Source organism: Rissa tridactyla, chromosome 3 (assembly GCF_028500815.1).
Source record: "Rissa tridactyla isolate bRisTri1 chromosome 3, bRisTri1.patW.cur.20221130, whole genome shotgun sequence".
In the NCBI taxonomy this organism is placed as follows: domain Eukaryota; kingdom Metazoa; phylum Chordata; class Aves; order Charadriiformes; family Laridae; genus Rissa; species Rissa tridactyla.
In genome coordinates, this window is record NC_071468.1 from 21,762,536 (window position 1) to 21,785,794 (window position 23,259).

Sequence of the window (23,259 nt, forward strand, 5' to 3'; positions counted from 1 at the left end):
GCCTAGTATATTTACATGAATACAAAAGGGTAGGGGATTTAAAATGGGGGAAAGCAGAATTTTGAAACAAGAAGAAACAGGAACCAGGGGATCCAGCTAGGCTGCTCAAGACACGAGGTCATGAAGAGGCAAGAAAAAACATCAGACTGGAAGGCTGCAAATTAAAGGAGAAAGTTGAGTTAAAACCAGTGCACTTACGCACACAAATATACAATCATAACTACATTAGAAGACTGTTAAGCACACTTACATCCTTGTTCAGGTATTGGGAGAAAGTTAATTTCTATTACAAGCTACTGAAATCAACCTGCCTAAAGAAGCATAAAATGCTTCTTAAAATTGAGCAGGAAAAATTAAAAAAAGGAATAACTTTTTTCAGTTCATAAACTGAATAAGTGTAAAGTTTATAAGGAGTCTTACTACACATCTAGATGCACATGCTAAGCCATAATCAAGTTATCTACATGAAGTAGCCTAAAAAAATATCTGGAGAGCAGAGAAAAAAGTGAATACACTTCAGCTTAGTTTTCCTGTGAAACAATTATTGCTAAAATGAAACGTTGAGAATACTTACCTATCCAGGACCAGAACTTGCATATCTACAAAAAATGAGAAAAATCTAGTAAAAGACAACGTAAAAATTACATCATTATTCAATATTTGCCACATAGTATTTAAATAAGGTATGTAAAAAAGTAGTTACCTGCTATTGATGTGCTGAGAGTTCATCTTCACAGGAGATTCCAAAAGTCTAAGTTTTAAAAACATTTTAATCCCCTTTTTCTTTTTGGTACAAATAAATGTTCGATCGACTCATGCCAAGATTCCTGCCTGCACAGCCACAGCCTGGACAAACACAAAGGTCTTCCTCTATACCAAAGACCAGATCCTCAGAGATGAAGATTTGGTCTTGGGGGCAGGCTTTTTTTCATCGTATTCTGAACAGCAGTACAAAGAAGTCACTCATTTGTCCCCAAATACCATTAGTATGCGTACACACTGTATGAGATACAATATAAGCCCTGAAACACAAGTGCTAAATAGGTTGAATATTTTCTTGCTGTTTAAGAATAGATAAGTAGTAAGACGGAAGATCTAGAGCTACATCCACATTAACACGTTACAAAAAAAAGGAAGGAGGGAAGCACGGCTATGAGACTTCATAAAGTGTCTAATGAGTCCCTTTAAGAAAAGGAAAATAAAAAAATGGGGTACACATTTTCATCTGTACAGTTTTAATGCCAACTGTTACCAAAGCTTAACACCAAGACTAGGCAGCATTCTAAAGAATGCTGGAAAGTATTACTTTGCACTAACAGAAAATTTGACAGTTACCGCAAAAGATCATCATAATTATAAACCTTATTCAGCAAAGTAACACTGCATTGACATATATTTTTTATTTTATAGTTTTAAGATAATCATACTCATTTATAAAGACAAAAGTCACTGTAAAATCTCCAAACAGCAGTAATTTCATCTCTGATGCAGAGAAGTTGACTTACACAGATAAACGTCTAGAGTAACAAGGTTCTTATTCAACTCTTAAGATTGCCAACTTAAAAAACTCATTATAACATTAGTATTTCCTGCCAGATATATATTTTGCATACCTCACATGAAGTGAGAATACCCTCTCATATACACCATATCAGCACATTTAGAAACAAGTGACACATGGTTTGTTGAAGAACTGCAGCTTGTATAGCACCAACACTCCTCAACAGATTCACTTGGCACCTACGCCTCCTATAAAACATGCTTTCTTCAGCTGCGTCTGGGCATCACTACCACACTGCGGGAGTTTAGCTCTCTTCTCTCGAGTTACAAACTTAGAACAAGCAGCTGGACTACTAACGATATTCTGAATAGCCTTATCCTTTTAGAATAGTCTTGAAATTTGTTTTGAATGCTGTTAGATCCATACAAGTTAATTTCTGGTTAAACAGCTGCAAAATCACTACTTATAGACAGAAGTAATTACAGATCAAGAACAGTCCAGAGTCTACTAACAGAAGGCTGACCAAATTCTGAATACTGCAGAAATATCAGTTTACTAGAGAGAGGTCAAACCATGTCACTAAAGTATTTCAGAAGCTCATATGACATGTAGTTTGTTCCTTTAAGAATAAAAATGTTCTTTGCAATTTTATTCTCTAATTATTCTCCTTTTCTCTCCTTTCAGCAGCTGTGCCTTTTTACTGATTAAGGGTAACCTATTAAAGGACTTCAGTCTTTATTTCTTCTGCAGATTATCCATGAAAACGTGTTTCTTGATTTCCTGTTCTTTGGCAGTTACTTCAAATACAAGCCGTTCTCTCTTCTTAAGATCAGTTTTGCACACGATCCTCCAAGGTAGGATAGTTAAGGGCAATTATCTTGACAAGCTTCCTCTTAGTGAAAGACATGAAGAGCTGCGGATAGAAAATAAAAAAGGAAATTTGCAATTAGCTAAATTAGCACAGAATCTAAATTCTTAGATGAAGCTGTTTATACAAAATAGCTTGTACACAGTAAGACATCAGACTGCAAAACAGTTCTTCAGCATACATTAGTAGAATACACTTTCTAGCTCTGTTTGACAGTATGTTACTTCTCTGCATGATGTACATCTTTTTGTGAATAGTTCAGAGACTTAAGTTACAGTGCTACCCTTCAATTAGTTTCCTGCTTTTATAAATGCAGAAAATGTTTCAATGCCAGCAAGCCATGATGTCAGTTTAGGATTTATCGCAAATTTAGTCCTCAGGTCGTGGTGTGTGCAGGACTACAAATACAAGTGAACTCCTGTAACAGTTTAAAAGTTAGATTGTTTCAAAACTTTTGATATGTTTCCATAGGCAGACAAAGAATTAATTCAACAAGTGGCAAGATCCTAAGATCTGTTTAGTACATGTACAGAAGTAAATCTGAGATCTACTACAATTTCTGCAGCAACATATGGAGAACTGCAATAAGCTCATCCTTGTTCTAAGTGGCCTTATACATGCAAAATGCCTTGACGCTGCAGTCAGCTGTTACACTTAAGCACCAGAGCTTTGCACAGAAACAGAACATTACTAGCGTTTCTGCATCTGTGTTTTTGATGCGTGAGCACATCATGGGGTGTTGTCAACATGCTGTATGTTCTGCTTCCTGCATTTCCTCCTGCACCTCCTAAATTACTAAATATTTTTGTTATCACAAGAAGCAAATTGTTTTGTGCAAGTGAAACAGTTAACCAAGCCATGTCTGCTGGGGGTCAGAACTAGGGATTGAGACAATCAAATTCAACTCTCAAGTTACATAAAAAGCTGTTTTCCATCATCCACTACTACAAGTAGGAAAGAATGGGAGTGCTAAGAGGAAAGATGGCAGAGGCTGGCAGTCAGCATTTAAAAAGAGTCTACTCCAAAGATTCTTCCTCCTCCACAAAGACACAAAATGCTTCTCTATCTTTTCTCATTCTTCTCCATACCACGAAAATTAATGATTAGTGAAAATTACCTGTTGCAGAGCACTCTTCTTCCTCCTTGTCCTTCTTCAAGATTGTTTTCCATGATGGCCATTTTCACAAAGCTTTAACAATGAAGAACTGACAGCTTGGTGAAGAGTAGTTTGGTTTTGTTTGGTTGTTGGCTTTTTTTTTTTGTGGGTTTTTTTTTTTAAATGACCACTGTTTAAGAAATTACTAGAGCTTTGGCTGTCATAAGTTGGCACTGTTTCTTCATCAACAACCACCACTCAAGCTGGCAAACTAAAAACAATGGTATTTGTTATCAAGGCTGCAGAAACTTCTGCATGAAAAGAACATGCCACATAAACACATCCACAACGGTTTAAATATTTGTTAAAATGAATTTCAGACAAAGCCCAGGAAGCTTTAAGCCACTTTAATATTTGAATTTCTGAATTAAATACTGGTCACAAAAATATGCAAGATCTCACCTACTGTAATTTCATGTGTGACTTACTGGAGCAATTAGAGGCTAAGAGGAGTTTATCAGAGCACAGATGAAAGACATGCCCAAAGTTTCTGCAGATACCACAACAAATATGGTTTAAAACAAGACAAACAGAAATAAGGTTTGACTGGAAAGAAGCAGCAAGAAAAACACCTTCATCTACCCTGTTCAGAAACAGTGTAAATCTACTTTGCGTTTTTTTCGTTAAATCTGGTTAGAAAAAAAACAAAACACCCTCAAACAAACTACTCAATACAGAGAAGTTGTGTCTTAGCCGGAGAATCAAGAAAAACATGTTCCTGATTATCTTCCAGTATATTTAACAGGAATATCTAATTTGTACGCTACAAAAGGAAACTTGTAAAGGAAATGTCATAGGTAAGATTGCTAGGGAATTGGCATTTCTGTTTGTCTTGGAGTAATTAAGTCACCTTTTAGGCTCTTCATTGCAGACACTAAAGGAAATTTACTTAAAATTGGAATACCACAACATAGTTACCCAAAAATAAGACTGGACTTAAATTAATAGTGCAGATAATAGTGCCGACTAACTGCCAAAATTTAGAAATTAACATTTAAAACAACTTGGTGACTTTTACATTGCTTTTTGCAAAGCAAGTACTTAGTAGTTGCTTTGCATAAAAGTATTCCAGGCACAGAGTGCAACTCCCCCAAATACTAGCTCCTTGGAATTTGCAGCTCTCCAGCAGAAGACTGCTACTCAAATACTAAGAGAATAAATCTATCTCTGAGGTTCTTATGATAATACTAATGTTGAGTCAGATACTGTGATGCAAAAGTATTAAGCTAAACCAAGAAATTAAGAGGGCATTAAATTAGAAGCCATACAGAACTTCGAGAAACTTAAGAGCTGTGACAGTTTCACTGTTGACCCCAAATTCTCAACCAAGTTTCTAACATCATGACCCAGAGAGAGAATTAAAGAAATACTTAAAAATGCCTGACACCTGCCTCACATTCAGTAAGTTCAACCATTAAGTATCTTTTAGCAGTATGCTGTACTACATCTCCCAGTCTTATGTTATTTTTCCAGGCTATCAACAAATCCATTCACTGTTCTGAGGGGCAGCCTAATTCCTTGCCCCTCTAATCCTGAAGCTAAAAGAGTATAACAGCAGTTTAAGATGCAAGACTTCCACGCTGCATCCAACTAAGATGATAATTTATCGAACCTTCACATTTACACCATTTTTACAACCTCAGCTCTGCTTATGCCCCAACTCATTTTTGTAACCAAAGGTGTGGAAGAGTCCCACAACATATTTCAGAGCCATCATCTTGTCTGTCCTAAAGTCCAATATAGTAGCTGAAAGTTGGAAACCACCTCGTTCCCCTCCTGGCATTCAGACTGTCAAATCTGGGCACCTTGTTACTCTTTGGTGTTAACATTCAGTTGTCCACTTGTGCCACAGAAGGAATTAAACAGGTTACAAATGGGCAAGGAATTCTTAGAGGGTATCCAGAAAAGCAAGGGATTGCAGAAGAAAAATAAGGAAAGAAAAGGCAAGGAAGAAAAATAGAAGCAGCAGGAATGGTACAAGGTAAGTAGCACAGACCACAAGTGTGACAGTAAAGGACTCAAGACATTCAGTTGGTACTTAAGAGTTGTGCTCTCCTGCTCTTCTTTCAGTAAAACTTCCCATCAAAATTGGTAATTTTTATTATTAACAAAAATTGCTATCATATACTGAATCACAGAATGGCATGGGTCATGAAAGAAACAGATACCATGGTCTTTACCAAATAAATCTTGCAATGTTATGTTAGCAAAAGAATAAACACTGTTCTTGTAGAAGAGTTTCCACCATTTGTTTCTTTAATTCTTTAGTCAACCAGAAACAAGGTGCATATTACAGCAATAGATTATAGTTATTTTCTCCTGGACCCTTGAACACAAGATGTATCTACAAAAACAAACTACGAAATTTATGTATTGACCTTAAATCTTGGCATTCAACTAGTACTTCCTATGAGCTGTTAAGAGTTCCCTAGGTATACAGAGATAAGAAATGGATTCAACATCCACCAAGTTTTAGATTGCATCCTAAATATTTTTTAAAAAAATAACAAACAATCCATACTTGAACTTGCTTTTAAGTTATTCCAAGTGTTTTTGGGACACACTTGCTTTACCAACTATGACTGTTGGTCATTGGGAAAACCCATAAAGCACAAGGAAAAAAAAAGTTGCAGGAAGGCTACTTATTCTAGTACAACAGTTTGTTTTATTTACTTACTTCTCTAATGATTTTTAACTTCTCTGACTCAGCTACAACCCAATATTTGAAGCTTCTCATGTTGAAGACGCTAAACCAAATGTGTCCCACAAAGAAATAAACAAGAGAAACTGAAAACTGCTATCATAGAATCACTTAGGTTGGAAGGGATAAACCACTAAACTTGTATCAGTGCTCAGTTTTTATATATGATCTTAACTCAAAGGTGAAACTACAAAGGTATATGGGACAGGTCTTGCAGCTGCTGTTAATATTCTAACTTCATATCTCACCTGAATGCTAATCAACAACAAACATTAGGGAAGGATACAAGCATTTTGCAGTCAAAAAAGGGCAGTGCTGGAAAATAACCACACAGCTTGTTTTAACTTACCTTTGGAAGGAGAAGATTTCAAGTTTTAAATGTGTTATCACCAAAGTAGCCTAGATTTGTTAATCTGGCCTCTAAAGAAAACACTCTGTGACCTTCAGTACTGGAGGAACTCAAAAAAAGATTAATACCTAATTCTTAAACATGGCATTTAAATTGCAGACATCAGAGATAATGAACCAAGGCAAAGGGGATTGACGGATTTGGGATTACAGTAGAGATCAGGCCAGGTTAAAGCTGTTACACCATTCTGGCATTGTTGTTCTTTACAAGCACACAGAGTAAGTCTTATAATTCCCTTTGCCACATTTAAAAAAGAAAAAGTCTTACTACAAAACTCCTACTTTCGATACATTTATTGAATCTGATCATAAAAGACATGATGATTCTTTAGAAGATTCTTCCCTCTCGGATGCACACCAGGTTCTACCACATCCCCTCTCAGGACACAGGAAGCAAGAAGGACTGTACAAGTCTTAGGAAAAGCCAGCACTTTACTCCTTAGTCACCATCTAATCCAGTCCTGGCTCTGCTCAAGCTCTGTCAGTCATTTTAAGGGAAGCCACTTGTCCTCTGGCTGGCAGTTGGCCAGTCACTTCTGCTATGCTTTATTTAAATCCTCCACTGTCCACGGGTCTCCTCCAAAATGAGATATTAATGGCTTAAGGCCATCACAGTCAAGTAGCTATTCTAGGATATCACAGGGAAGCCCTAAACCAATGAAGCAAGAAGCGAACCTGAAATCAGAGACAGCTACTCTTGCCAAAGCTTCTACCAGACAGGAAAACTAAAGGAATCAAGAGTATAATTGTAAGAAGGTTCAGCCTTTATCTTTAATATGCCCTTTTGGTTTATTAGCATTAAAAGGAAAGATAGAAATAAAACATGTATCTAGTCAAATAGAATAAAAATTGGAATGCAAAGTGTTTAGGATCAAAAAGCAACCTGTAAAGAATGTGCAGTTATAGTAGGGCTTATATGATTTATATTCATATACATAAATGCCATAGCTTTTCCTATCTGAACTCCATTATAACTGCAGAGCTTTCAACAAAAATCTAAACTTGCATGACCTTGAAGATAGGATAAAGTACTCAATTTAATCACATATCTATACATACATGCATACAACACTATTTATTCATCTGCAGATAAACTGAGAGTGTCTTCAAGAAAAAAAAAAAACGTCACTTAAGACAGAATGAGACATAAGGACCCAATAAAAATACCAAAGAAAACAGTTTGTAAAACTGCTTAAGAAGAAAGCATGATCATAGATGGAAAACAGTTCTACTGCGAAGTCCTCTTCCTGAATTTGGAGGAGAGAAGGAGCCACGAAGTCAGAGCATACAGTTAGCACTGATAATATCATTCACTAGATATATGTCAATCCCCAGAAGTTATCTTACACAAGTCCCATGTAGACATAATAAAAACCTAAAGGATAACTGGACTGCTTTAAACTTAACATTACTCAAGTGTTTCATCTGTAATGTGTGAACATTAAAACTTTCTGTTCTATTTAATGACCTCCCTGACAGAGTTTGCAGCATCAGGTACAGATAATTAACAGTGCTACAGACAAACATAGTGCAGTTTTTAAAACAAGGTGAAGCTGAGAAAAAATTGTGCCACATCTAGAAAACTAACAAATAAATATCATTATTGGAAGACAAGCAAAGCATCATACGTACGAGAAACCACAAATTCTCATGCAAAATAACAAGATCTCTCATTGCAAAAACTTGCATAAGCACTGCAATCTGCAAATAGAACTTCAGAGAGTCACAGAAACAAAAGTATTAACTTTCTGAGCTAAGGTACGATTCCCTGTGTGCTACTAGACAATTTCACTTTTGGCAGTTCCCAGCTACTACTCTTGAGAGGCAAAAATCCAGTCTACTTATGCAATCACTATGGAGCTGGCATTTCTAAAGCTTGCAACACTCTTGAAAATTCTCCGAACCCTGTAATTTTAAGTGCATAAATGAATAATGAACTCTTCAAAAGCCAAGGAAAGGAGTTTCCCAGAAAGATTCTGAAGCAACCCAACCTTCAGCAGGGGAACAATAAAGTTCCGTCACCACTAAATCAAAGTAAGTTATGATGCAATTAAGAGTTCACATTAGAAAGTCTTTGGGGTGAGACAGGTTGGTCCTCCACTCCTTTTGGAGAACTCACAAAAAAATGTGCAAGACACTAATGTATTTGTTAACATATTGGTTTCACCTACAAAACATCTTACTAGGTTTACTACACAAGCCTCTTCACTGAAGTTTATTCAATTTCCTTGGCTAAAGGGAGCACAGCAGTCTTCTTTCCCAACTTTAAAGATAATTGCAATAAAGTTTCCAAATCAATCAACCCCATGACTGTGCTGTTACATTGACAAAGAACTTGCTAGTGAAAACAAAGAGGACCATGGTGTCCAACCAGAAAATCTGTAATCCAAGTACAAAACAACATAGAAGACAGAGAAGACCGCAAGGCAACAGACATGTCAATGACGAATTTTAAATATACAAATCTTTATGCATAACAAAAGCGGAGCTGAAGAGTTTTAGAGAGCATTTCAAAGCAGGCAATTTTGTTTGTTATACTAAACAGTATGGGTGAAAGCATAAAATGTGACGAAGATTATAACAAGTCACTAAGGTGTCATGGGATTATCAATTAAGGGTCAACATCTTAATAACAAAGAAATGACATCAACTTACACTTAATGGGATACTAGAGAAAAAAAACAAAGCATATCATGTTGATCTTGTTGTTCAGGACACAGACATATAAATTGGTTATCAGCCATTTATGATCTTCTCTGATTTAATCACTTCATTAATAAGAAGGAATTTTTTCCTTTCATTGGTGAATATGAATGTAGAAAATCCAAGCAACTGCAAACAGTAAATTGTGTCATGCTTGTGTGAAAGAACAGCTTCAAATTTGGAAAAATAAAGTAACACATAGAACAAAGGAAGCAAAACTTCATTCAAAACATTAAGCCAAAGTATGCAAGCACCACTGAGAACCTGGAGAGACTACAAAGTCACAGTTTTCACCAGTAATTAAAACAGATTATACGTAAGCTATTATTTAGCATCTTATAGTCTGTCCAATGAAGAAAGACAAAACTACCCCAAAAGAGTCAAAACACCTGTTTTACAGGTCAAACATTTAGTACGCAATTAAAGCTCTTTCGGCTTCTCCCTTTCTCTGCAACCATTTGGAGATAAAACAGTTTTTGTCTGAAGTACCTTCCCAGAAACCAGACAATGTTCAAAACTTCCACTCCAACACAAAGCAATACAACAGCAAAACAGAGAATTAATCGCTGGCTGACCTACATAGAAATAGGAACAGACAGTTACTTTACAAGAAGATATTAACTTGACCAAAAGCCGTATTGAAATGTAATTCCCTATATATAGATATACTCTCATGAGGCTGCTTTCAATTACACCAATTTAATTCTCAGTACTTCCAGATACCATAAAACTAGAAAGAACTAGGGAGCTTCAGCAAACAGCTCTCTAGAACAATCCCAGCAAAAACTCTGCCAAGTTAATTGGTAGTTAAGTACCCACCACCCCATCCCCCCCCCAAAAATATAAATTAACAGAAACAGTCAAAAAATTGGTTATATTCTCCATAATACTTCCAGTCAAGCACTCTTGCCACTGGATTGATGAGGGTTGTGAACACTAGGCTTTCTTTTCTCTGCATTGTTTTTTAAACATACTTTAGTATGTTGCATAAATTACTGTCACTTAAAGATACATGCTTGTTACCATGCTTGCAAATTTAAACCTTTTTTGGAGTAATTTTCAAAAAGCTAAAGGCAAGTGTTATCAACACTTCTAGAATTAAACACTCTACCTCGTAAAATGCTATTTGTGACACCCCAAATACAAAAAAAACTAAGGGTGGTCCAGCCTTTTGAAGTTTCTGAACTTCCCAATTGTGCTCGTACCAAGATCAGACCAGTTTCACACTTGTATTCCTCAGCAACGCTATAAGCCTTAGAAGGGAGTAATACTACTTCTCTTTGCAGAGGGTTTTCCAAAAGAAGGGAACGAGCTATGGCCATCACAGAACACCCAGTAGAGAAAACAAACCTCCCCCCCAACTTCTGCAAGAAATGGCCACAGGCCTGCGCGTGACTGATGAGCTGTACCCCGCATATGTATCAGGCTGAGGCAAATATGAAAGATGAGAACCCAGCTAGAAGTGAAATGGAGCATGTTATGCTCCAACAGCAACTGACAAACATACAAATTAATGTGTTTGTTCCCAATGTATCTGTTAAAGTTCCCTCGCCACAAACTGTTCACCGATTTGTGCAAGCAAAGAACAGGAGATCAGTATCAGTTAGAAAGTAAGATTAGAAGGCTTTATTTTTTCAGAGGGTTTAGGCAGAGCAGATTCTCTGCTGCAAGGGGTATTTGTAGAGAGAAAAGAAAATAGCAAAGATACATTCTAGAAATAAAGATAACAGATTATACTGCATCATATAACAGTATTATACTACTAACTGTAAAAGACAATACTACAGTTGAATATAATTCCCTATTCACAGAAAGGCTGCAAATACTAAAGAACAGTGTTACCAGTGCATCTTTCTCTACCAACTGATTATCCTAAATTTTAGATTTTAACAGTGTATTCAGGAATGAGTGAACTGCAAAGGTTAAAGTTTTGGGAATCGATATTTTTAAATAGATGTAAGAAGGCCTGGAGGAAAAAGAAAGCTGATGCAGCTCTACTGCACAGAACAGCCTACTAACAGTTTTAAAAGAGTTGAATATCCTTGAGCTGGAAATTTTAGGTACCATTTCAGAGAATATCATCAATTCACATAGTCTATGCCACAAGGACTTAAAGTTTCAGGAAAGTCACACAGGTCAATGTTACAGAAGCAGAGAAACAGGTTGCATAAGCAGATGCTGTCATCTGCTCTTCTTCCCATTTAAGGAACTTATAAACCATTTAATAACAGTTGGTGAGAAAAAGGGAAATCTGAGTTTGAAAAAAGGCAGATAAGTGTCTTATGGCTGGCCAGCAAGAAAAGATAAAAAGGAAACAGTATAGAAAAAAGATCACAAACGGAAGTACAAAATTAATAAAGTGTCATTCAGGATCTATCACAAAAGAGGCTGAAGAACATTGCAAAGAACTGCATAAAGGACACATATCTGAAAACAGAGAAAGACAGTTCAAAAATGGGATTTGATTTCACAAACTGACAAGAACAGAAGACAATCAAGGAGGCAAAGACACAGAAATGGGCAAGATGTAGAAATCAAAGGAAGCAGCAGACTATGCTGAAGGGGAGCTGTTGCATAGATACAGAACCTGCAACATAGAGAGACTGTATTCCAGTATTCTTAACCATCTCTAATAGCTAATACTAATCTTAATACTTAGTTCTTTTTTTTTTTCCAAAAGAAAAATAACTTCATCAGAACTTAGAGCTGTCAGCCATTAAATTGAGACATTTTAACAAGCTCTGGTTTGGTTTATGCCACTCAAGGACTCAAGAATTCAGTAAAGAATAAAGATGAGTCATATGGTTTGAAAACAGGCCCTACCAACACGGTGATGCAATACAGAGGGATCAAAACCATTATAATTAAAATATCAAGATTTTTACAAGACATTAAGCTGGAAGACCTGTTAAGTGAATGCTTAGATTTTCCAGCACTCTAGAACTTCCAGCAAATTAGGAATTTATGTTCTGAAAGAGATGCACTGAAAATTTCCAAGGTCTTACAATTATCATAGACTTCCCGACCAAAGGAAGGCAAAATGAAACACAGTAAGACACAGAAAAATACCACGCTGCTTTCAGTTAAGGTTTTCACTGCTAGGGAATATTCCAAAATCTTAAAACAGTTTTCTTTCTATGACCGCTATCATGGACAAAATACTGACTTTTTCTTTTTAATTATAACTCTGAGGCCACGTTCATTCAGGAGTTGTTTATATGAAGTAATATTCAAATGCAATTAAAATGACAGAATATTTTAGTTTAAGTTCTTCGGGGCAGGAACTGACTTGTTTCTAATATTTACATCCAGGAATGTAAATACCTAACATACAGCATCAAATATCACTTTTGCTTATTTACTTATAGACATATAAGTACATCTTATACAAGTAAATCTTATTTACTTACAGATGTTAACATTATTTTTGGTAAAGATCCACAGCACTTGCTAAAGAAAAGATTCCTTCATCCTGTCAGAAATCAAAGCTTATTAATTGCTTTAACTACCAATACAATTAAAGACAGCTGTCCTGGAGAGCTGTAAATTTTCACAAGTTGTAAATGTGCACACAAAGCAGCATTAGAAAAGTTATTGCTATTTATAGTGTCCACGGGTCCCAAAATAAGACAAGTAGATGCACCCCTGCAGAGCCCCAGTGCCCTCCAGTACTAATTACCAGTTGCTCTGGAGGTTCACAATCAAGAATCTAGTTGTCCTAGTCCAAGGCACAGTACAACTAACTGCATCCACCCCCCAAAGACTAAATGGCACAACTATGCATGTATACACAATTTGCTTACAGAACCACAGGCTACCTACCATCTTTCTGCTACTTCCCATCTTATCTCTTCATAGGCCATACTTCCAAAAATTTACTGCTTGCAAACCTTAAAGGCAGCATATTATTTGTATGCATTTGTCCACCAGACTGTAATATAAACTGCAAATTAAAGACCCTTCTAATTTTAAAATAAGAGGTTTAACTACTCTTTGTGAGATTCTGGGTAACATGGATTGACTTGACAAAACATTAAATGACACTGCAAAGATGCTGAACAGTACCTCTGAGAAAGTAGCCAAGGTAAAACTATTGCTAAAAACCACTCAATCTCTCACTCAAACCAACTGTTCCCAATTTTTCTGGAACCTTAGCTGCTCTGCCCCCTACTATAGAGCATTACAGTACTTCTACATCGTGACATACAATGGCAAAATCTTAAACCACCATCATCTACTTCCCCTCAATTTTAGTCCCTTTTACTCACGTGACTTTGTTTTCTCACCAAGAAATGTAATTTGGCCACCTTCTAGCTCACTGTTCATTTTTAACAAGGCCTCTCAAAAGATATATTTCAGAATTGAACTCTGGCAAACTCAGCTGCACCAACACTAGAGTGGCACTCTAACATTCACAACTACACAAGATTCAAACTTACTAATCTTTCATATTTTATAAATTACATTTGTCAGTAATCTGATTTTTCAATGCACTGCCTGAAATAATCTTATTACTAGAATAACCAAACTTTGTGTTTTGAATGAAATACTTCAGGAAAACTAACGCCATTTTTATAAAAATCCCTGAAAAAGTTTAAGAATAAGTAGGGAACAGATATTTTACTAGACACCTCTATGAAGAACAGTGATTAGAGTGCTAAGATAATCCACTTAAGTCAAATATAAAAATCAAGTCTATTTATTCAAATGGCATTTTTTGTTATTGCTGTTTAGAAGTTCTCCTATTTATCATTATTTTTTTCTAGACTTGTTAGGAGATCTGCATGGCTTTTATCTGTGAAATCTGTGAAGTGTTCCTTCAGTATTATCAACAAAACTGATACATGACCGCTCAGATACCAAGGTGCTAAGACTGTTAAGCAGCGGCTCAATACTAAATTAAACTTCCCAAGGGAACATCATTACATACACAACACTGAAAAACCAGTTCAGGCATCATTCCTACAAAGCACTTGAGAAGTTCTTCTTCATAAGGTCAGGTCTAAAGTCATGTCTGTTGTATTTGTTTCAAAACAACTCCTTTTAAAGTCCTCTCTGCTAGCCACAGTATCATTGAGCAGAGGGAATTCAAGTGACTTCTTTCAACTTCAGTGATGCTATTCAGAATCTGCACAGTCAGCAGTGAAACAACAATTGTTTTGTCTTTTACTACCTATTAAAAAAAACCCCAAACACCCGATAAATGTACACAGAGGAGCTATTCATAGGGCAATAATGGAGAACGGGTAGAAAAAGAGACAAGTACTGTACCTTAGGTCTTCCTTCCCGAAGTTTCCAGATGCTTAAAATAAAGGGTAAAAAGCTTCCATATTTGTCACAAACATACCAGGAGAAGAAGAGAAGTTCCATAGCATTTAAAAACAATCCTAAAACTATATTCTCGTGAGACTCACAGCTGAATCCACTCTTCCAGTAGCTGGGTTTCTTCCCAGAAACATATGAACCCTGGCTTCCTATCTGTTACCCCATCCATCCCTCCCCTCTCCTGCCCCTCCTGAATTCTGACTGAAGTTCTTTAAATAACAAATGTATTACTACATTTTTTAATTCCTACTTTACCTAACTTAGACAATAATAGAAAGTGCTTGTGAACTTCAAGCTGACTGCATAAGGCTTTTAAAATAGGCACAGTGTCAGCTTACTGGAGGAGTTTTGGTTCTTTGCCTTAACAGTTCACTTAAAAATGTCCATTAACACAAATAGACAAATATTCACAATATTAACCTGAGTGTATTAACTGGCACAACCTGCTTAAAGCTTGGAAGCTGAGATTTTATTGGCAGTTTATGAGCAATGCTGTCCTTTAATCCAAAGCATTTAAAGGGTTTCTGAGACTTTAACGCAGTTAAAGATGATTATTTATATTGCTAGGGATTCTTCCTTATTTGTGAAACAGTGTATCAATAGCAGGGCCAATTCACTGTCAAGTTACAAGCAAGTCAGATATAGTCTACAGCCCATTTTGCACCATCTACATAGTTTTTCAAGCACTTAAAGTAACAATGTGCTTGTGGCTGCACTAGGTACAATCTAAAAGCAACATGAACCATTTTAATGGTCTTTCTGTATGTGGAAAAGGCCTAATAAAGTATAGTTACCAAATTAAAACTTTAAAGTTATACATTTAGAAAGCTACATAAAATGTCAAGATTAAGTTTTCCTATTTAAAAGAACTGTCACTCCAAAAATCACTTCACCTGAAAGATGTGGGCTTTATTTTTAGACACACCTGAAACTTTAAAAAAAAAAAACCAACAACCTGGCCATAGACTTTTGACATTCATATTATATAGAACAGACCTGAATAGGAAGATAAGCCATAGTTTAAGTTTAACCCTTGTTAAACTTATCTTGATATACAATATTACTAAAGAAATACAGTATTTCAAATGGTGGCCAAAATAGTCTAGCTACATCATATGTCAAGCAGAATATATTGCTTCTAGTCTCGTACTAAGATCATTACAAAACCACGAATTTCAAGTCATATAAGCTCCCTGATCATTGATCCAAGGAAAGAGCAGTGAAAACATTCCCAAAATACTCAAACTGGTATACTAAAAGATCTATCTATTCCAGATTAAAAGACGTTGGTCCATATCCAAGACTGTCCCACTTCATTCAGCACACTAAGGCAACCCTTTTAGCAGATCTTTCTCTAAGTGCTGGTGTCAAGATTACTTTAGGCCACTGACATCTAAGGAACTGAATAGCTTTTATGGGATATGAAAGGCCCATTTCCAGGTCTAATCTTCAGAAGCCACTTTAAGTGCCTAACACAATGCTACAACAATGTTGAAAGAAGGTAGCGTATGACCAAGCTTTCAATCACTGCACACCATCATATGCTTTAAGTCAAATGGACAGTGTACAACACGTTTTCTAGTGGCTGCCTTCTAACTCCAATAACTCATCAGTCCCAAGACCTCAAAATTCATAGCAGTTAATCTGATTTAGGATTCTTATTTATTTTCAGAGCTACACACATATTATCTGTTCCTGACATCACCTACTAATGTTAACTTCTGAACAATAAAGAGAGCCTTGGATAAGTTATTACCCTGCCACGACCTCAACCTTTTTCATTTGCAGAACAAGGACAGCATTTACCAGCTTCACAACAGCACAGCAAGATACACTCTTATGGTCTTTGGGAAAAAAAGAACATGTTTAAGTAATTTATATAATCAAGCCAGCCAATAAAATTCTTACAGTTTCCAGGAGTTCCAACTTTTTTTCTGTTTTAATTAACAGGGGCATGCAAGTAAAACAAGATACTTATTTTCTTACAATATCCTGCTCAGAAGGTTCCAACTGCGTAACCTTTAAGCATAAGCACTTTTCACTCCTCTCTTCTGATGTAGATCCATGCCTCTCATCATTCCTTCCTCATCACTTCAATCTTTACTCCCCCACCCTTGCAGTGCTCACTCCTCCAGAAGCAGAGGAGTTTGATCATGACAAGGACATCACACAGTAGCACCTCCCTTATTTCTGCTGACGATTTCAAAGACCTAGCATGTAGTTAGTTTCAACAAAGAACTAGCTTGCTGGGAACAGCCAGCCCCCTTTGCCCCTGTGGTCTTTCTGTAGGGAACACACAGGAATAAACAAGCTTAGGAAAAGAAAAAAACATATAAGCCAGAAGAAGAAAAGGATGGAAAATAGGGAAATGTGTCACTAAACGAATTGGTTGCTAATCAACAAGGACCAGTTGTGATTTTTCTCCCAATTAGAAATTCACAAATGATATTACCCAGAGCAGGGAGAGCAGACTTGGGAGGAAAGAGGAGGGGCAAGGAAATCAAGAGCAATTTGCTTTCAAGAAGTCATATATTAGCTCAAATTACAAAAAAGTTTTTCCTGTGAACACAATTTTTGGTCACGATTTCATACAGTTTCATGCTCAACTACCATTCAGACCTAAAACATTTTAGGAGGATACAATTTTCTTTAACAAAACTTAGCTAAAAACAGGCAGTAAAAAATGGTGAGGGAAAGCAAAAGAATTCTTTTACTAGCAGGGAAATCAAAGCAATGCTGAAAAATCTTATGCAAGCGTAATTTATGAATTACAGTAGGATAACACTATTAAGCATACCGACAATTAAAAAAAAAAGCTATTCCTTCTGCAATGTTACCAGGTAAGCACTGATGCAACACCCAGCTGCACAAAAGCTCTAAGATCTTCATTGCTAGATTAATTTCTTCTTGAAAGTATGCATTATGTTAATCAAACCTGATAAATAATTTTCTTATAGTAGCCTGGCTACACTTTAACAACTTTTCGTATGTCTTTCTGACATACAAAAATGAGGGAAATGAGGAGGCAGAAGCAGACCAAGAAATGGTTTGGCACTAGAAGTGTGCATTTCTGCCTCATTTGTTTCCACAGAAATACCAGAATCACCAAAGCTTCCTTTTCTGTCACTGATTGACAGAACATAGTCCCATCTCCTTTAAGATATGAATAAAAAAATAAATTTAGATGCTATTAATCTCACTCCCTTAAAGCTTCCCTTTTAGTGCTAAGTCAGATGCCTTAGAAGATGAATATTCTGAAGTTCTGAGGCATGCCCACCACAAAACATTTTCCCTTAAACTACTCAATGTTCATTCCTCCCTATTGTTAAATCAATAGTTTAACCATATAAAGACAGAATTCTACAGCAGAAATAGTGTAAAAATATAATTACTTTTTAAAAAGTGTCTTTCCTCCTCCATCAACAGGATCTGTCTTCCTTTATCACAGAGCTAAGTAAACTTGCATATTCAAATTGGCCTCTAAATTATGCCTCTGAAAATGGCTTCCAAAATAAAATCTTTCATCAAACAAACTGGCTTAAATAAGCCTACCAAATACTTATTAAGACCTACACAAGAGTTTCACACTTTGAATCCTAGACCAGTTATTCCACCTGTGGCAGAAGACCACCAGTAGGCTGTAAGACATAAGACAGACCATGCAAGTGCCTGTTAGTTCCTGCCACCTGTTACAAAACTCAACTGACTATTCAGATGTTTGTAATGATTAGCAGCGAAATTACGATTTAGTAATGGAATAACTAGCTTTTTCTTCAGCTAAGAACGAAGTTATTTAATACTCTCCCTGCTAAATAGTAAACAATGATTCAAGATGGTCTTCTGTTTGTTTGGTTTTTTTTAATTGCAAAAAATGGTTTAGTGGTTCTTGGCTTCAGTAATTTAGAAACATTGTTAGATCAGCTTCAGCTGGATAAAATGCACCAGAAGCACCACTACTCAAGCAAAGTGAGTCAAAACAACCAAACAGAGTCTAGGTAGGAAGATGGGCGCACTACATAACATGGTTTGGGTGACTCCTGTGGAATTCTGTGTCTTCTGCCCAACAGCTACAAAGCTCAAGAGCTGGATATGAACCAGAATGCAGACCATCCCAAGAAAAAAGAATTTATCTATCCAAACCCAAGATTGTTTAATAGCACCTATCTGTGCTATTTACCTTTTCCTAGAAAATACTACTCATAGCAAAAACTTGCTAAGTCAACTCTGACAGAAATAGCGTATCAACATTACTTTTAGCATTATGTAATGGACTCATCATCTTATGCTCTGCCTGACAGATTATTTTAGAACTGGCTATATTAGAACATCCAGAACTACATTCTTTGACTCACTAGATGTTTATGTTTTATCTTAAGCTACCTACTATGAACACAACAATATATTCACCTCTTTCTTCACTATAACTGTCATCTCTCTGGTCCTGTAAGAACACAAAAGAAACGTTACTCCAAACTGCAAAAAATAATTGCTTTATTCTAATAAAGTAAAGATTGAAACAAGGTCTGCTCTACTTCTTCATTAGAAGTGAGATCTTTCAGCAACAACATCCACAGGGTAATGACGGTGAAGAGAATGCTAACTTAAATGATTTTTTTTTTACGTTTATCAGCTGTTTAGTTTTAGCTTGGTTTTCATTCTACAAGGCACCTAAGATCAGGTGTTATCAGAAACAGCATACCAATACCACTACAATGAAAATTCTACTGTTGTTGTTACTGCTTACATGAGCAAATGAACACCTTTACTGGTAGAGATAACATCCAGCATACCTTTTTTCCCCAGCATCTGCATTTACACATTGCAACTGATCATACAGAAATACCATTCAAGAAGTCACAAAGTAATAATCAACATGATTATACCATCAAAAGATGCTAAAACAGCTTTAGTTAACACAGAATGGAGGAAAAAATAATCAAAGTTAATCATACATGAAAGTTAGGTTCATTACAGGTCACTGACACATACACGGGCATCATGGTTAAGTAACATTTTCTTTCCTTTTACGCATGTTAGCATATCTCATCAGGCAAGTCTTTGAGAACAACATTTTCACAGAAGACACAACTAATGGCAGTATGAGCGCAACTGTTATGTGGAAGATGATCACTGTTCATCTATACATTCACAGCAATCAGCCATATTGCAACCAAGGCATTATTTCTAATCATAATGTTTTTCTTTTTAAGTCTCAACTTCATTAATACCTTGTTCTCAAAATACAAGCCGCCTTTTCTCACAGTCTTCATGTACTCCAAGACTGCATGAAGGCACTCAGTAAGCACATTGGTTTAGTCCCCAACTGACGCCAAACCTTTTTACATTTCAAAATATTTCTCTAAATGCACATCTAACAGACATTGAAGCGTACACGTAAAGACAGCCTGACCATGGCACATCATTTTCTGCTACAACTACATTTTTTAAAAGAAAAGACCACAATCCACATTTTTGGCTCCCAGGCCTTGTGAGGCTAATGTGAAATGTGATAAACAGCTGGCCTTGTTCTAAAAGGGTTAAGAATGAAAAAGTTTAAACCACTTATATTTCTTCAGCTGTAAAACCAAAATATTGCCAGAGTCTTCCTGCAGCCAGGGTACTGGATAATTTAGGCTAAAATAAATGTTTATTAAAAAAGGGCGTTGATTTCTTGGCAGCAGTGAAAAGCAGGAGACACCCCTAGTGTCGACGTAAAATACTACAGGACTCCATACCGTATCTCTGGGTTAATTTTACGGCAGTAAAAGGGAAGTTTAAACCATCATGATTTAAAAAACAGAGCAACTCAAACACACACACACCTGGACATACCGCATACCTTCTTCCTGTAGTCTCAAAACCCCCATGCCTACAATATTTGAAGTGTCAGCTTTCTAAACCTCGACCAATTAAAGTATACATTATCTAGCCTGTCTCCCTACCATAGGCTACGTGCATTATAGCTTTCCGGTCTGCACATGAACAGAAAAACGCTGCTGCACCAACGGCGGGGGGGAACCCTGTTTGAGATTACAAAACAAACCACCACCCCCACCCCCCCCCCTCAAGACATCGCTACCAAAATGCCGGGCTCGCTTAGGGCGCTGCCGATACATGTAGAAAACAAACGAAGCGCAGGCCGGGGGAAGGTGAACCCCCCGGGACCGAGGGGAAGGCGAACCCCCCGGGACCGAGGGGAAAAGGTGGGGGAGCGGGGATGAGATGAGGGGGTGCCACGGAGGGGAAGAACGGGAAGGGCCGAGCCCGCTGAGCGCTGCCGAGGCGGGGGAGGGAGTAGGCGGGGAGGCAGCGGGGCGCACAGCGGCGGCCGTGGGCGGCGGAGGGGAAGCGGGGGGACGCGCCTGCCCCCGGGGGGAAGCGCGGGGCGGCCACAGCGGCGGCCCAGAGAGAAGGGAGGGAGGGGAGGGGAGAGGAGGGGAGGGAGAAAGGGGGGGGAAGCCCAGCGAGGGACGTGGAACGGCTCGGGGGTGGGAGGCGGAGGAGACGGGTCAGAGGCAGGGCAGCAGCGGCAAGGCGGAGCGGCGGCCGGGCCGATCCGGGCCGCGGGGGTGGAGGGGGATGGGGGGGTAGCGAGCGAATAGCCCCACGACTCAGCCCGGTCTGGAATATTCCAGCGGGGAAAGGGAAGCTCTACAGGGAGGGTCCCTCACCATGGCGGCGGGTGGGCGTCAGGCGTCTCCCCCGCAGCTGAATCCACCAAGCCCCGGCCTCTCTGTTCCGCGTCCGGCCTTGTCGTCACCGCCGTCCGGCTCACGGCTCCCCTCACTGCGGCAGTGGCTCACGCTCACCCGCAACGGCGCGCGAGAAGCGCGGGAGGGAGGGGGCGCGAGCAGCGCTAACACTCAGCAGCGGAGGGGGGGGGGGGAGGTAATAGAGAGGCGGAGCCTCCCACATCCGGGCACCCGCCGCGCTCGGGAGGGGGCGGGGCGAGGCCGTGACGTCAGGCAGCGAGGCGGGGGAGGGAAGGGAGTACAAAATGGCGGCGAGGCGAGGGCGGGAGGGTATGAGGGAAGGGGGGGGTGGTTGTAGTGGGTTCGCTGAGAGTGGGGGGAGCCTTCGTGGACGTTGGGATGTGGGAGACTCGGCCGAGGGGCTGCTCTGCTGCTAGGAGGCCCCTTTTCAAGGCATTGAGTGTTACCACAAGACAGGCTTGTGACTGCTTCTTTTAGGCCCAGGGGAGGGTTCCCTGAGGTGCTCCAGGGCCTGTGAGACCTTCTGGTTGTCCGTCTTCCACACGACCTCTGCTTAGTCTGGTTGCCCTCAGGCACTTCACAGGCTGTGCTACTGGAGCTTTGCTGCTCTAGCTTCCTTCCCTGTGTTGCTTCTGCTTTTTGCAAAATACTAAAAAAATCTCTAGGCAGAGGGAAAGCTCAGCCCAGGTGGGCCTTTGGAGGCATGGCTCTGAGTGCTGTCTGCTCTCCTTATGTTATTTTCCTCAGGTTTTTAATGTTATATGATGAGGTTATTCAGCTGGGAGGTGCTCGGAATGCTCGGAACTTCACAGATTTTTAAGGTGTTGGGTTTCAGTAGTGTTAATAGTTAATTATACAAAACTAAAGGAACTGCTGTGATGATTCTTAACAGTGTTTATGTGTACTTTTGTGGTTTCCTGCCAGTAGTTAATGCTTTATACCCTGGATAGCTCACAAAATAAAATGACTGATGACAATTGAATGCAAAGATGTAGTCTTAGTAACCACTTTAAGGCAAGATTTAGGGCAGTACAACTGCTTGCATAAGTAAGGCTGACCCTCAGGGAGTGATCTCTATATATTGTAAAGTCTTAAGTAGGCCAGATGACACCTTTAAAAAACTCCGTGAAGGGTAAAGTAAAATAGTGAGTAGAGATGGCTGACTTCATGTTCCCTTTGCTGTTTTTGCCCTTCTTTCTGTGCTTGCTCTGATAAATGTGTTTATTTTGGAGCACTATGACACAGCGCATAACACTGTGACAAATGAAGTGCTGATGTGAAAATAATAATTACATATAAAATATGGTTGTACTAATGTTGCCAAAGAGAAGATTCAGTATCACATTGATGTTGTTTTTCAGGCATTTGCTATTTGGCTCACAATAGCTGAACACTTTGCCAGGGAAATGCAAATTGATCCTGCCAAGTTCAAGGTGAACGGCAACCTAATTTGTGGGGGAAGGGATGACTGTATTATTACTTTAAAACCAGGTTAATTTTTTAGGACCATAGCTGAGCATGAGCTTGCCAGTCTCAAAAAGTAATTTCTTCTGGAAAAGGAACTGCCTTGTCACCGGTGCCCTGTTTGTGGGAGTCTGAGCTGGTCTAAGGCTAGGAAAGGTTATCTTAAGAGTTCCTGGAGAAACCTGGAATCTTGAAATCAAATACTGCTGCATAAATGCGAAGAGGAATGGGGAATCTCCTATACGGAAGACTGTTCAGGAAACTAGATAAATAAAAGGTGACTGTGAAGTTCAAGAACAGATTAGAAGTTCTCATCTAAAAGACTGAAGCAAAACATATCAATAAATGTGCAGTTCTTAGAAATTGTTAATGACTGACAAAGGTTCTGTTCAGAGACTGATACTCAGCATGCCTTCATAT

At 38.4% G+C, this 23,259-nt stretch overlaps 1 protein-coding gene across 2 annotated transcripts in view; it reads right to left on the bottom strand.

The window, feature by feature from the left end:
* PPP3R1 (protein phosphatase 3 regulatory subunit B, alpha) overlaps positions 1 to 21,572 on the bottom strand; it is a 40,504-nt gene extending 18,932 nt beyond the window's left edge. The window contains exon 1 of one of the 2 annotated variants that reach the window (XM_054197489.1): positions 21,334 to 21,572. Coding sequence is in view for 1 of the 2 variants with exons in the window: in XM_054197490.1 (XP_054053465.1) it covers positions 21,334 to 21,336 (3 nt within the window). In the remaining variant the exon portion in view is untranslated. The remainder of the gene's footprint in view (positions 1 to 21,333) is intronic. The other variant, XM_054197490.1, reaches the window with a different exon arrangement.
* Positions 21,573 to 23,259: the final 1,687 nt, after the last annotated feature.